At 47.5% G+C, this 15,034-nt stretch overlaps 2 gene segments (V, D, J or C); both read right to left on the bottom strand.

Moving 5' to 3' along the window:
* Window positions 1-267: 267 nt before the first annotated feature.
* On the bottom strand, window positions 268-738 carry LOC125283029 (immunoglobulin lambda variable 4-3-like). The segment is given in 2 exon segments: window positions 268-589; window positions 693-738. Coding segments are annotated over 2 exon segments (368 nt in total).
* Window positions 739-7,549: 6,811 nt separating this feature from the next.
* On the bottom strand, window positions 7,550-13,393 carry LOC125283019 (immunoglobulin lambda variable 3-9-like). The segment is given in 3 exon segments: window positions 7,550-7,608; window positions 12,613-12,936; window positions 13,322-13,393. Coding segments are annotated over 3 exon segments (429 nt in total).
* Window positions 13,394-15,034: the final 1,641 nt, after the last annotated feature.

Here is a 15,034-nt window from a genome sequence, read left to right as displayed (position 1 = left end):
TGGGCTGGTCTGGTCTTTCCCAACAGTATGGTAAAGGAAAGAGAATGTTCTGTTGTTAAGACCTAAATTATGACCTGCGTCTGTCTATCAAGACATCATTACAGTGTCTTGGGATTTGGTACAGGATGACGGGGTTTGTAAGAAGAGTCAAAGTTCTCTGGGCCCAGGAGAAGGACAGTCGGGAGCTCCCCTGGGTCCCCATGGGGAAGAAGAGAGAGAGTGTGGGAGGTTTTGGCCTCACTTCCCCTTTGTGTGTATCACTGTGGCTTAACCGTCTTGACCATCAATTGTATGGCTCTCACCACAGTAATACTCAGCCTCATCCTCAGACTGGATGTTGGAGATGGTTAAATAGCGGTCAACCCCAGAGCTGGAGCCTGAGAAGCGACTCGGGATCCCATCCCCCTTACTGTGGCTTCCGTCACTATTAACCTTCATCACATACTGAGGGGCCTTCCCTGGTCGCTGTTGAAACCAGTAAACAAAGTAATTGCTGTGCTCACTGCTCAGGGTGCAGGTGAGCTTGACCGAGGATCCCAGGGAGGCAGAAGCAGATTGAGGCTGGGTTGCACAGGTAGAGCACAGAAACCTGGAAACAAAAACACAAGAATGATGCAGAATGTACCGGACACTGGGCAGGGATCCCTGGGCACTGTGCTTGGAGGGAAATGTCAGGGAGGTGGAACCCTGACCTGTAGAGAAAATGAAGGGCAGAAGGTAGAAGGGAACTGAGTCCATGGTGGGGAGGAGCCGTAGAAACTGCTCTGAGGCTGTCCTGCTGGGGCTGAACACTCCATCTTATCCTCTGTGTTTGCAGCTCAAGGAAGGAGGAGCATCAGATGCAAATCTATTTTCCATTCTTCAATGCATCTGTGTAAGCTCTTGTCTGAGTCCTGAGCTTAAGGGCCTCATGCTGGTAATTTCCCGAGGTCAGAAGAAGGACCAGGTGTGAGTTTCTAGAGTGGAGAGTTGATTTTACACAACACACGTATCATCAAAGGAAGCATCAGTCACACCCTTTGCACTTAAGCACAACCCAGAGGATTTGGGCTTATTAGGGTCCTAAACCAAGACCCACAGTGCCCCCTGGGCCTCCTAGGATGAAAGCACCCTTCATGGTTTGCTAGTTTAACAAAATGACTACTTCTGAGCCCTCAGTAGGCGCCAGACCCTCGTTGAGTGTGTACTTGCTTCACCGAATGAGACATAATAAAAACAGTACCCTATGCTCAAGGCACGGTTCTCCTTCAGTCTTTTCAATGAAGACTCTAACGTTGAGAGATTCAATGATTTTCTCACTTCTCAATCGCCAAGACAGTGATGAGTGAGTCAAGTTTCCAGTCCAGGGGGACGTCCCAGAACCTGACCTTCCAATCCCCTCCCAGCCCCTTCCCCTCACCGTGCTCCCCCTCCCCCCATCCCAAGCTCTTGGTCCCAGTCCTCTCTTGTCATGACCCTCTCTTCTTTATTCCACTGTCTGTCCTCCCTGGGTCTGTTCTGAAGAGTGCTAAGGTCTTCATGCTGTTGCAGTCAGTGTTTCCCAAGGAAAAACCGCCTGCTGGCTGTGCGTCCATACTGCAGGCACAGTTACCCTAAGGAAACCTTATGTATGTAACCTGCTCTGTCCAATGTGGCTGCCACAAGCCACACATGCAGGTGGACCATTAAATGGGGTAGTCCCAATGCAGATGTGCTGTAGTTCTGGGGGACCTACCAGATTTCAAAATCATAGCATAAAAATAAGGTAAAATGTATCATATTTTTATATTTAATTCATATCGATGTGATAATAGTTTCAAGTAATTGAACTAAACAAAATGTGTGAAAAGAAATTCTGCTCGTTTCTTTCATTTTTTTTTAAATTTTATTTATTTATTTATTCGACAGGATAGAGATAGCCAGCGAGAGAGGGAACACAAGCAGGGGGAGTGGGAGAGGAAGAAGAAGGCTCACAGCAGAGGAGCCTGATGTGGGGCTCGATCCCATAACGCCGGGATTACGCCCTGAGCCGAAGGCAGACGCTTAACCGCTGTGCCACCCAGGCGCCCCGCTTTTCATTTTTAATATATGGCTACTAGAATATTTTAAATTACATATGTGGTTTGAATTTTATTTCTGTTGGACGGGCTGCTCTGCAACATCCAGTAGCAGTCACTTGCTTTCGAAAAAGGAGAGAGAACCTTCTGGAACATTCAGAAGAGACCACGTCTTAGGTTGAAAGCACAAGAGGCCATAGGTTGGTGGTGAAGACCAGGGATTGTGGGATCAGAAGACCTTGGTTTGCTGCTGGTTTGGCCACTTTCTAGCTTCAACCTCAGGCAAGTTACATCCTACATGCCTCAGCTTCTGCATCTGTAAATTGGGGTGATAATCAGAATGCTTTTTTGTAGAGTATCTGTGGTTAAAGAATTTAATAAATGTGAATTGCTTGGAACTGTGCTTCATATGTGGTAAGCACATATAATTCTTTACTCCTCCTGCTCCTTTTAAAATCCTTTATCCTTAAACTTAATATAAAGGAAAGTCACTGGAGTCTAGAGGATGGAGGGAAGTTATGGAAACAAAGGAGGTTGGGACAATTGGGTTTGGGACACTTAAAACTGGCCAAATTTCCTGGTAACACTAAAATCTCTCTCTGTCTCTCTGTCTCTCTGTCTCTGTCTCTGTCTCTGTCTCTGTCTCTCTCTCTCTCTCTCTCACACACACACACACACACACACACACACACACACACACACACCAGGCTCTCAGAGGCACTACTCTTTGCACAGGACACAGAAAGCACATCCTTTCAGGGTGCTGTCCTGGTCACTGGGTTAGAGGCCCAGGGACATGGTCCTGGTTCTCCAACAGAGACATCATGGGACGTCACAGCAGAGCTAGAGCAGAACTACTTCCTGCTTGTCCAGACTCTGTGACCTGTGCCATGTCACCCCCATCATCTCACTAGAGGTGCCCTACCTGTGACTTCCTAGTTCTGGGAGGGAGAACCGAGTTCTGCAGAAACTGCAAATGTGAACTACACAGGTTGATAGTCAGTGTGTGTCCTGTGACCCGACCACAGAGGGCAGCACGGAGGCCTCGGAGGGCAGGGGAGGACTGATGGGCCTCAGGCCTGGGGCTGGTCTCACTGAGGGAAGAGAGGCTGGGGCAGAGAGACCAGGGGCACCTCACACTTGTCCCTCTAGGAGCCAGAGAAGCACAATGAGGATTTCACAGGCTATAGACATGCCATGTCCCCAGCAGAACTGCGGTGGGCTCAGGAGGTCCTGGAGGTGCAGATGGAGGAGAAGCAGATCATCTTGGTGTCCTGGGGGAACTCCATCAGGAAGGCAGCTGGCACTGCACCCCACATCCTGATGATTATGAGATCCTTGTCTCACTTGTGACCTAACTGGGAGAATGCCGAGGCCAGATGTCAGACATCTGCTCACTCTGATGAAATTCAGAGGGCAAGGTTGGAGCCTGTGTACCCAGTCATACAGATGGGTCAGTTAGGAGACAGTCAGGACTCTTTCTGGGCTGGTAGTTATGCCCCCCTGATCCTTGAGAGCTTTGTGGTGCCCGTTCAACCTGCAGAATCCCCCAAGGGCAGGGAGGGGCCAACCTTGGCAGAGACACTTGCGGGTTGAATTATGTCCCACTGCTCCCTGATGTATGTATTTCGGTCCTAACCTCCAGTATCTCTCACTGGGACCTTCTTTCAGTATAGGATCATTGCAGATGTAATTAGTTAAATTAAGACGAGGTTGCACTGGAGTAGGGTGGGCCCCAATCCAATTTGACTGGTGTCCTTATACAAAGGGAAAATGTGGAGATGGACTCTGACAAGGGAGACCACCAATTGAAGATAGAGAAGGAATCTACAAGCCAAGGAATGCCAAAGATTGCCAGAAAACCACCAGGAGCTGGAAGAGGCATGGAACAGATTCTCCTGCACAGCCTACAAAACAACAAATCTGCTGGTGCCTTGATCTCAGACTGCTGCCCTCCAGGCTGTGAGACAATACATTTCTATTGTCAGCTGCTTCCCCCCAGTTTGTGGTGCTCTGTTATTCCAGCCCTAGCAAAGTAATACAGTCACCCATAAGAACTCTGATTTCCCCTCAGCAGCAGCAGCTTGGCTGGGCTCCTTCCAGTTGCTTTACGCTCTGTTATCACAGCACCTGAGGAGGGGCCTCAGCCAGGTGCTTTCCTCTCCTAGAGTGTCTGATTCTGCTCCCCAGAGGCCTGCCTCAAGTCCCCCAGAGAGCAAGGAGTCTGTCGTATAACCTAAGACTCCTCCTGGGATCCATTCTGCCTGAGGGCTGTCCGGCGATTGCCCAGGGCCTTCCAGAATCCTGGCCATGGGGCTGACCTGGTCCCTCTGAGACATGTGGACAACGCCTGAGTCAGGGTGAGGCGGTCCTGTGGCCTCCCTTCCTCCTCCTGCTTCAGGTCCCCTCTGCGTCCCCCAGACACACTGTGGTCCCATCCTTAGCATGTCATCAGAATGGGAAACTCTCTCATCCTGAGGTTCGTTCATTATTTTGTAGGTGGGAGTTTCCTTGTTAAACAACCGCCCGATGTTGGGATTCATCAGGATTTCTAGTCCATTCACACATGGGGCTGTTGTCTCTACGACAGGCCCCATCCCACAGCAGACCAGCAATTGGCATTGTCAGCCATTTCATTCCTTTTAATTTTTTCATCAATGTTTCATGCAAACCCGTGAAAAGGGTCTGAAACCACGAGAAGCAAACTTCGAGGTTGTGGTCTTGTGAGGGTCCACACGATCAGAAGTTCCCCCACGGTGTGAGCTCTAGGGCCTGAGCCGTGGTCCCTGCAGGCCATGGGAATCATGTCACTCTGCAGACAGTCTCACAAGGAGGCTGCCGATGCTCCTGCCAGGGACCAGGGTCTCTGAGTGCTCTGCCTGCTGCCCCTGAGATGCTTCTGAGCAAAGGAGCTGCAGCCCCAGGTCTGAGTTGGGGCGGAGGTGGGGAAGGAGAGGCAGAGTGTGAGTCATTGGGGTGTCTCTGGACGTGCCCAGTACAGAGGAGTCAGTCCCTGGGAACCCTGGTGGACAGACAGGGGACCCGAATTTCCCAGGTGAGGTGCTCACTGTGTCAGGACTCCTGGCAGTGTCCTGGGTGACACTGGGTGTCTGACCCTCAGAACATGGTCCTTGCAGCCTGAGAAGATAGGATGGGTCATCCTGAGAGCCTCCGTGTACTGAACCCTGGAGCCCTGCTGACCCCCAGGCCTGGTGTCCCTCTGAGGCTCCCCCTGGGCAGCCCCAACCTCTGTCCTGCTGCTCCTGCTGCAGCTATGCGTCCCCCTGCTGGTGAAAGAGGACTCAGACCCTGAGCTTCACTCTTGCAGGTCACCCCACAGCACCTGTCACCTGAGGAAGGGTGTGGACCAGGTTTTCCTGTCTCCCACAGGCAGCTGCCCCCTGCCCTGTCCAGCCCAGCACAGAAGGTCACATACACGGTGCAGGAGACAGGACAGGTGGGGTTTCCATACTTGCTCCAGGTTGAAACGCCCTGGCCCCTTCCGTTCATACAACAGGGAGAGTGCTGGGTTCAGTGTACTGCATCTGAAAAGGGTCAGGGTGCAGACAAACCTGTGTGATGTCCCACAGCCAGCAGATTCCTGTGTATTTAGGAATCAGGACTGGTGCTTCCTGTATCCCCATCAGTGTAGCTGGGTCATCAGAGCAACAGGTGATGCTTCTGGAGCTAAGTTCAGTTGTGCAGGCAAACCCTCAATTTTGATGTTATTAGTGTTGTTTTTTTACTACCTTTTTATTATTCCAGCCCGCATCTGCTGGCGTGTGGTGTGGGAGGATTTTTACCGTGGCCTCGTCTGTGGTTTTGTGGAACCGGGAACCTGCTCACTCAGGCTTGGCTCCAATCGCACAAGATGCAGGTCCCAGTGCAGCTGACAGCTTGTCCTCGGATTCCCACAGAGGGAGACAGGAGACTCCACCTCCAAGGTCGACTCCCCGAGATCACATGGAGTCTCTCTAATTAGTAAGACGCTTACACTGTTATGTATCATTTGATTTAAAAAATGTTCATACTTGAGATAAGTTTCCCCATTTCACAGCAGGTGAAGCAAAAGCCCAGAGAGGCTTGCTTTCCAGAAAACAGAGAGGAGTGGGGGCGAGTCCAGGAGAGGAGTCCAGGCATCCTGGATACAGACCCGGGGCTGTTGGGGGCAGAGCTTGGCCAGGGCATGAGGAAATGTGAGGCCAGGCCTGGCTGCTGGGCTTATGACCCTGGACTCACTGTCATCCCCAAACTGGCTGGTCTATAAAGGAGGCCCTGAACCTGCATGTGGGGAGGGTCCATGGGGTCTTGTCCCAGGTTAGAGCTGAAGGTTCTGTGAGGCCAGTGGAGGCTGTTTGGCTGTGCAGTGTCCTGGCCTGGGTCCTGCTGGCTCTGCTCTGCACTATTGCTTGGTCCTCTCTGTCCTAAGCAGGTGGGAATGACAGGGGTCTCATGGTCACACTACTGGGCACAGCTGATTATTAAAGGGGATGGTCGGTTCAGTCATTTCAGGAGCCTGTGGGACTCATTCTCAAGGGTCCCAATCCTGCAGCATCCCCTGGGCTGAGCCGAGGGCCAGGCTCATGTTGCAGTCCTGTGGGTGCTGATCCTGTGGCACGGCTTGGGGGCAGGACCTTGGGGAGTGAGGTGGGGGAGAGGGTGAGGAGGGGCATCAGCTAAGGGTTCAGGGCACGGTGGAGACCTCAGATTTCTGTCTTCTCAGTTCACCACTGAGCCTGGCTGCCCCAAACCTCTCTCATGCCCTCTCTGGTCCCCATGAGAACGCTCCTTCTCGGGCGGGTGGAGAGAATCTCTGCTTCTGGACGGGCTTCATGGGTGGTTCATGTGGCGAGCTGCTCACCTCTGGGCTCCATAGGGGAGCTCTTGTCACTGCGTTTGAACATTATAAAGGCTCCAGTCAGAAGGGGGCTATGAGGATATTCTATTAGCTATGCTCATGCATTATACCCTGTGAATATTTCTTCTTTTCTTTTGTGTATAAAATATATAACAGAAAATGTTTCATTCTAATTATGTTTAAGGTTCACTTCATCTTCCCAGTTTTTCTATCCGGTCCCTGAGAATGTTTCATGTCCCACATTTTGGAGCAGAATTGGTGGGAATTGTCCTGAATTTTTGCTTAGATTTTAGTGTCATTTCATATGCTGTGGGGATCTTATTTGCAGTATCTACTTGGGTGTTACTGTGAAACTCAGTCCAACAACCTCTGACAATCTGTGCCTTGTAATACTGGTAGAGACCATTTCCTGCATGTGACTAGCGTCACCATTTCAATATGGCATCCACGTTTTTATTTTCTATTTGTCCCATGTTGTCTTTGCTCTCTCTTTCCATTTGTCTGGTTTCTTTTAAGTCATGGAACATTTTTTTATGTTTTTAGGCTTCTGTTGGTTTTTGTGTTTTGCTCTTTGTTGTGTTTTTGAGCTATTAGTGCGTGCGGTCCTCTGATCAGTGACTTGTAATTGTCTACATTCTGGGGATATTATCCCATGTTACATGGAATATAAGAACCTGACACAGATATCGACCCTCAGTTCCACGGTCATGTAATCTGTGACACATAAGGAAAAAACTTTCAATGGGAATAAGACAGTATCTGCAATAAATGGTGCTGGGAAAATTGGACAGCTATATACAGAAGAATGAAACTTGACCATTCTCTCACACCATACACAGAGATAAACTCCAAATGGATGAAAGACTTTGATGTGAGACAGGAATCCATTAAAATCATAGAGGAGAACATAGGCTGTATCCTCTTGGACATCGGCCACAGCAATTTCTTTCATGACATGTCTCTAAAGGCAAGGGAAACAAAAGCAAAAATGAACTTTTGGGAACTCATCAAGTTAAAAAGCTTCTGCACAGTAAAGGAAACAGTCAACAACACAAAGAGGCAACCCATAGAATGGGAGAAGATATTTGCAAATGATACTACAGATAAAGCGCTGGTATCCATGAGCTCTAAAGAACTTCTCAAACTCAACACCCATAAAAGAAATAATGAAGTCTAACAATGGGCAAAAGATATGAACAAACCCTTTCCCAATGAAGACATATGCATGGCTCACACAAACATGAAAAAATGTTCACCATCATGAGCCATCAGGGAAATTCAAATCAACACCACATTGAGATACCACCTTACACCAATTAGAATGGCAAAGATTGATAAGGCAAGAAACAATTGTTGGTGAGGATGTGGAGAAAGGGAAACCCTCTTACACTGTTGGTGGGAATGCCAGTTGGTACAGCCACTTTGGACAACAATGTGGAGGTTCCTCAAAAAGTGAAAAATAGAGCGACCTTATGACCCAGCAATTGCACTACCAGGAATTTACCCCAGAGATACAGATGTAGTGAAAAGAATGGCCATATGGACCCCAATGTTCACAGCAGTAATGTCCACAATAACCAAACTGTGAACGGAGCCAAGATGCTCTTCAACAGACAAATGGATAAAGAAGACGTGGTCCATATATACAATGGAATATTACTCAGCCGTCAGAAAGGATGATTACCCAACATTTGCATCAACATGGATGGAACTGGAGGGGATGATGCTAAGTGCAATAAGTCAAGCAGAGAAAGACAATTATCATATGGTTTCACTTGTTTGTGGAACATGAAGAATAGCAGGGAGATCATTAGGAGAAGGAAGGGAAAAACGAAGGGTGGAGGAAGGAGATGGGGAGACAAACCATGAGAGACTGTGGACTCTGGGAAACCAACTGAAGGTTTCAGAGGGGAGGGCCTGGGGGCATGTGCTAGCCCAGTGAAGGGTATTAAGGATGGCAATTATTGCATGGAGCACTGGGTGTTATATGCAAACAACGAATCTTGGAACACTACATCAAAAACTAATGATGTACTGTATGGTGACTGAAATAACATAATTAAAAAATCTCTTTTGATGAACAGAGGTGTTTAATTTTAATGTAGTCCAATTCATCAATTTTTTTTATGATTACTGCTTCTTTTGTATTGTCCAAAATATCTTTGCCTACTCCAAAGTCATGGAAGTATTTTCCTGTGATATACCTCATATGTTTATTGTATAACTTTTTTTTTGGCAAAAAACAATGATTTTATTTTATTTTATTTTTTATTATAAAATATTTTTTATTATATTATGTTAGTCACCATAGAGTACATCCCTGGTTTTTAATATAAAGTTCCATGATTCATGAGTTGCGTATAACACCCAGTGCACCATGCAATACATGTCCTCCTTAATACCCATCACCAGCCTATCCCATTCCCCCACACCCCCCCCCGAAGTCCTCAGTTTATTTCTCAGAGTCCTTAGTCTCTCATGCTTCATTCCGCCTTCTGATTACCCCCTTTCTTTATCCCTTTCTTCTCCTACCGATCTTCCTAGTTCTTATGTTCCATAGATGAGAGAAACCATATGATAATTGTCTTTCTCTGCTTGACTTATTTCACTTAGCATTATCTCCTCCAGTCCCATCCATGTTGCAGCAAATGTTGAGAAATCATTCCTTTTGATGGCTGAGTAATATTCCATTGTATTTATGGACCACATCTTAATCCAGTCATCTGTTGAAGGGCATCTCGCCTCCTTCCACGATATAGCTATTGTGGACAAGTCTGCTATGAACATTGGGGTGCATATGGCCCTTCTCTTCACTTCGTCTGTATATTTGGGGTAAATACCCAGTAGTTCAATTGCTGGATCATAGGGTAGCTCAATTTTTCACTTTTTAAGGGACCTTCACAGTTTTCCAGAGTGGCTGTACCAATTGCATTCCCACCAACAATGTAAGAGGGATCCCCTTTCTCCACATCCTCTCCAACAATTGTTGTTTCCTGCCTTGTCAATTTTTGCCATTGTAACTGGCGTAAGGTGGTATCTTAGTGTGGTTTTGATTTGAATTTCCCTGATGGCTAATGATTTTGAACATTTTTTCATGTTTCTGTTAGCCATTTGTATGTCTTCATTGGAAAAGTGTCTATTCGTGTCTTCTGCCCATTTTATGATTTGTTTATTTGTTTCTTGGTTATTACTTTTATAATTAGATCTATAATTAAATCAAGTGGTCACATTAGAAAAAAAGGAACCTGATGATATATTTCTCTTACCTCTCAGCATATTTGCTATGATTTTCATACATGTAATTTTACCTATAATACAAATTCCAACCTACCTAGTTATTATATTTGCTATAGACAAGCAAGTATCTTCTAAAGAGATTTAGATAAGGAAAAAGTCTTAATTTTTATCCCTATAGTTAGCATTTCTGATTTTTACATTCATTTTGTTGATTTGATTCTTTCTGGAATCACCTTCTCCTGCCTGAGGGATGTCTGCTTATTGCTTGTATTATGGGTCATTTGATGAGCAATTCTGTCAGTTTCTAAATATGGGAAAATTTTTTATTCAGCCTCAGTTTTGAAGAATATTTTCCCTGGATGAACAACCCTTCTTTCAGTAATTTAGAGCTGTGAATCCACTGTCTCTCGCGGGAAATTCTGTGAGTGCAAAATCTGCTAGAATCCTTCTCTTTGTTCCCCTGAGTACAGGTGTTTTCTGAGGCTCCTTCTAAGACTGTCTCTGTCACTGCCTTACATGTTTGATATTGTTAGGTTTGGATTTTTGATTGTTATTATAACGACTTCTTGATCTTCAGCTTTGTTGAGATTCTGACCCGTCACTTTTGAATTTTCATCAAATTTGGAACATTTTGGCCAATTTTTCTTAATATTTTCCTATCCTCTGCGCCCCACTGTCTCTACTTTTCTGACACGATCACACCCTATTCCATTGCTAAAGGTGCCTTCCAGGTCAGTGATTCTCTGTTCACTTTTAAATCTTTTTTCTTTCACTTTGTAGTGTCTGTGCTGTGTCTTCCGGTTCCCTCAGGTGTTGGTCTTGTCGTGTCTGCTGTTAATTCTCAACCCTTGTATTTGTGATCTGAGACGTTGCAGATTTCATCTCAATGAGTTTTACTTTTATCTTTTAATTATCTTCTTGTCTCCTGTTAACATATCATTTGACGTGTTAATGACTATATTTCGACTGCACATTGCAACATCATTGTTGCTGGAGTCTCCAGTCTTCTGGTCTCCTGCATCTTCCAGACCTGGTGCCCCAGGACTGTGTCACCAAATTCTAAATTAGCTTTCTGTCTCTCTCTGTCTCTGTCTCTGTCTCTCTCTCTCTCTCTATGTGTGTGTGTGTGTAACATATGACTATATATGTAGGTGTATATGAGATACATGTCTTATGGGATCTGAATTATTTGAGGAATCCCAACTAGTTCACCTTACCAAGTCTTATTTTTGTAGTTCAGATGGCTTTCTTTTAATGGCTTATTTAACTTATCATGTATCTCCTTGTGTCATAATATAATTCACACGGAGAATAAGGATGTGATAACATGATATTCTTTCCACCATCAATTTTGCTGACATTGTCATATATCTCATTTTTCTATCCATTATAAATCACAACCTATTGTTCTTATTTCTGCTTAAACAGTTGACTATCTTTTATAGACAGTAACCAATAAAATCTTATTATATTTATCAATATAGTTTTGATATCTGACACTTAGTATAACTTTGCATAGATTCACATTTCCGTTTGTCACCCTTTCCTTCTATCCGAGGGGCGTCCTTTACTGTCGCTGTGGGTCTGCGGGTGATCCAGTCTGAGATGTTTAGTCTGAGAAGGGTTTATTTTGTTTTCAATTTTCAATGACCTTTTCCCTCGGTAAACATCAAAGTTGACAGGTATTTTCTATTAGTACTTTGAGACCATTGCTCCCCTGTATTCTTGCTCACCCAGCTTGAGACGAGTAAGGTGCTCCCACCAGGATGCGAGCTCCTCTGTAGCCACTGGTCTCTCCTCTCTGGCCATGAGAGCGTCTGCATTACTGTTTGTAGCCATTTCATTACGACGTGTGTGGTGCTGTCTCTCCTGTTCCCTTGTCAGAGGTTTTTTGAACTTTTGGCTAATAGGTTTCACCAAGCTTGGAATATTTTGGTATTATTTCTTCAAATGTTTTTCTATTAACCACCTGCTCTCCACCTTCTCTCCCTTAGTTACTCCAATTACACACTTGAGGCTGCAGGAAGTTGTCCTAAGCACACCGGTCTTTATTCATCTTTTCCAGCTTTACTCTTTCTGTTCCAACTGAAGACTTTTCATTGCCATGAAATCAAGCTCACTAATCTCTTCCTTCTCTTGCAGCATCGCATATGCTGACAACATCACAAGGTGTTTCAGATCATGTAATTTCATTTAGAGATGTTTTAAAACATTGGTCTTAGAAAATATCTTCCGTGTCTTCTTCGAACGTGTTCAGTCATTCCTTCACCTCCAGTCAGAAATGAAACGTAGTTAAAACTACTGTGCTCGTTCCCTTTTCTGATTCACCTTGTGCAGAGCCTGTCGGGTGCACTGGTGGGGAGAGAGGAATGGGGACCTCAGATCTGGAGACCAGGGTGAGACCCACTCCCTGCTCTGTGCAGAGGCCTCCTGGGGCTGGAGGAGAGTGTGACACAGATGGAGATGAGGTTTGTGTCTCACTTCCCCATCTGTCTGTGTCACTGTGAGCATAAGTAGTGCTGTCATAGATCTGACAGTAATAGTCAGCCTCGTCCTCAGCCCGGGTCCCGCTGATGGTCAGGGTGGCCGTGTTCCCTGAGTTGGTGCCTGAGAACCGGTCAGGGATCCCTGAGGGCCGGGTGCTATCCTCATAGATAATCAGCACGGGGGCCTGGCCTGGCTTCTGCTGGTACCAATAAGCATTTTTACTTCCAATGTTGTTTACCCCGCACGTGATCTTGGCGGTCTGTCCCAGGTTCACCGACATAGAGGGGGGCTGAGTCAGCACATAGGAGGCCATAGAACCTGCAGAAGAGAAGATGAGAGGTCAGGGTCCAGCCTGGGGTGTCTCCCCTGGATATTCCCACCTGCTGGTTTGAGCTCTTTTGAGTCTCTAGGCCATTTCCACCCTGCTGTCATCTTAGATCCTGAGTCTCCTGGACCTGCCTGGTGGATGGAGACTTTGAACAAATGAAAAACACCCACCCCCTTTCTATGGGCAGGTGCAGTCCATGGGGCTCACAAGGAGTCAGGGAGCACAGTGGGGGGTTATCAACCCACCAGCCCCTCATCCCACTGCAGGGTCTTGATCATCCTGCCCCCCACTGACAGTCCACTGCTGAGCTCAGAGTCAGGGCCAGGATTGTCCCAGAACCCAGGGCTGGGGTGGGGGTGAGCCTGGGCTCAGCACCTGTGCAGTGAGCCAGGAATCCGAGGAGGAGAGGAGTCCAGGCCATGGTGCTGGTGCCTCGATACTGCTCCCTGAGGTCCAAGGCTGAGCAGGGTTCCTTCCAGGTCTCTCTTATCCCCTTGCTGGAGACACCTGCAGGTTATGCAAATCAGCCAGAGCCCAGGGACTACTGCTGAGGGGCCTTGTGGTTTTAGAAATGGGCTCAGCTCCAAGGGGGCAGAGATGGGAGGGGACAGCCCCTGCAAACCCATCCTCAGCCCTGGGGATTCTCATTCACTTGTGTTCCCATAGTCCGGGGTCCAAACTCTATTCCTCTCCCTGTCCTGACCTGGCTCCTTGGTGGGTGTGGTCACAGCAGATCTGGGAGGTGGAGTCTGTCTGCGTTTCCTGAACCCATCATAGAATGTTTACTCTCTAGATACTAGAGGATCATAGGTCAGTGTGTGTCCTACCCCTGGTCTGTGTTGCTGAACATCAGAACATGAACAAAATTCCTCCCTTGCCAGGTGCATGTGGATTTTTAGGGAGTCACTGAGGTGCTGTTGGATTCTCTGCCACGGGAGAGCTCCTGGGACAGTTCATAGATGCTGTGCCTCAGTATCCCCAAGGTGTGCTCCGTGCCAGGGACAGACCCAGTGCCTGAGCAAGGATTGACACTGACTGAGTGTAGCGGGAATGGGGTGGGTGGAGCGTCATGTGGCCCTGGACCTGTGCTAGAGACAGAGACAGATTCCACAGGGGAGAGATGAGAGACCCCGAGTCAGAATTTTACATCAGAGCAAAGGTGATAGTGCAGAACACCTACACCTTTACCTTCTGGTCTCAGGTCCTGGTGACCAGCCCTCCCTGTAGAAGCCCTGAGGCTTTGCCAGGTGATCTCTGCTGCCCCCCAGTGGCCGCTGCACACAGGAGGCTGGAGGTGCAGGGAACTCCTTCCTCCAGGTGGAGAATCAGAACCCACTGCTCACATCCCGATTCCCCCTGATCCACGCATGCTGGCCCCAGGGGAGGATTTGCTCTTCTCTTTGGGCCCCTGCCAGCCTCAGGGCCAGGCAGGAGGTGTCAGATTATCCATGAAAATAGGAAGAGGCTCATGTGAAGAGAAGGTTGGCCCATCTGAGGTATCAGGGCTCATGTCTCTGGGGTGGTGGGTGGTCATGGGTGTGGTTCTGGGGCTGGGTCCCTGGGGACACAGGACTCAGGGATGGCCTCTTCCTTGTTCTGGCTGCTGGGGCACCTCAGAGTGTGACGATGCCTCCTGCCCCAAGGACAGACACAGGAGGACACTCAACCAACAGAAACGTCCTCAGACCCAGCTTGGTCGGCCATGGGTCCCACCCTGGGAGATCAGTGTGAGTAAGACACAAGTCTTTCTTGGATCCTGCCTTGGGAGGGGCAGCACAGAGGATGCAGTTGCTTTGGTGAGACGGCACACAGTCACCAACCCCGCCTACCTGTATCTCATCTACTAGAACCATTGAGAAGTCACACTATTGCTATTCTCAGCTCTGTGTAGGTCAGCATTGACCCTGTGGCCCAGAGCTAGGCCATCGATGAGTCATTCCACTGGGGATCTTTTTGGGGAGTTTTGTCTGTGAATGAAAGGAACAGACTAGATTTATGCAGTGCTCTTTCTCTTGTACCCGTTTGTGAGAGCTGGAGCTGCAGCAGCCATCCTGAGGTGTGTTGTCAAGAACAAGGCAAAGCAGAGCC

Source organism: Ursus arctos, unplaced genomic scaffold, assembly GCF_023065955.2.
Source record: "Ursus arctos isolate Adak ecotype North America unplaced genomic scaffold, UrsArc2.0 scaffold_34, whole genome shotgun sequence".
Taxonomy (NCBI): Eukaryota; Metazoa; Chordata; class Mammalia; order Carnivora; family Ursidae; genus Ursus; species Ursus arctos.
Note: the sequence above shows the minus strand (reverse complement) of the source record. Positions and strands in the feature narration are given on the sequence as shown.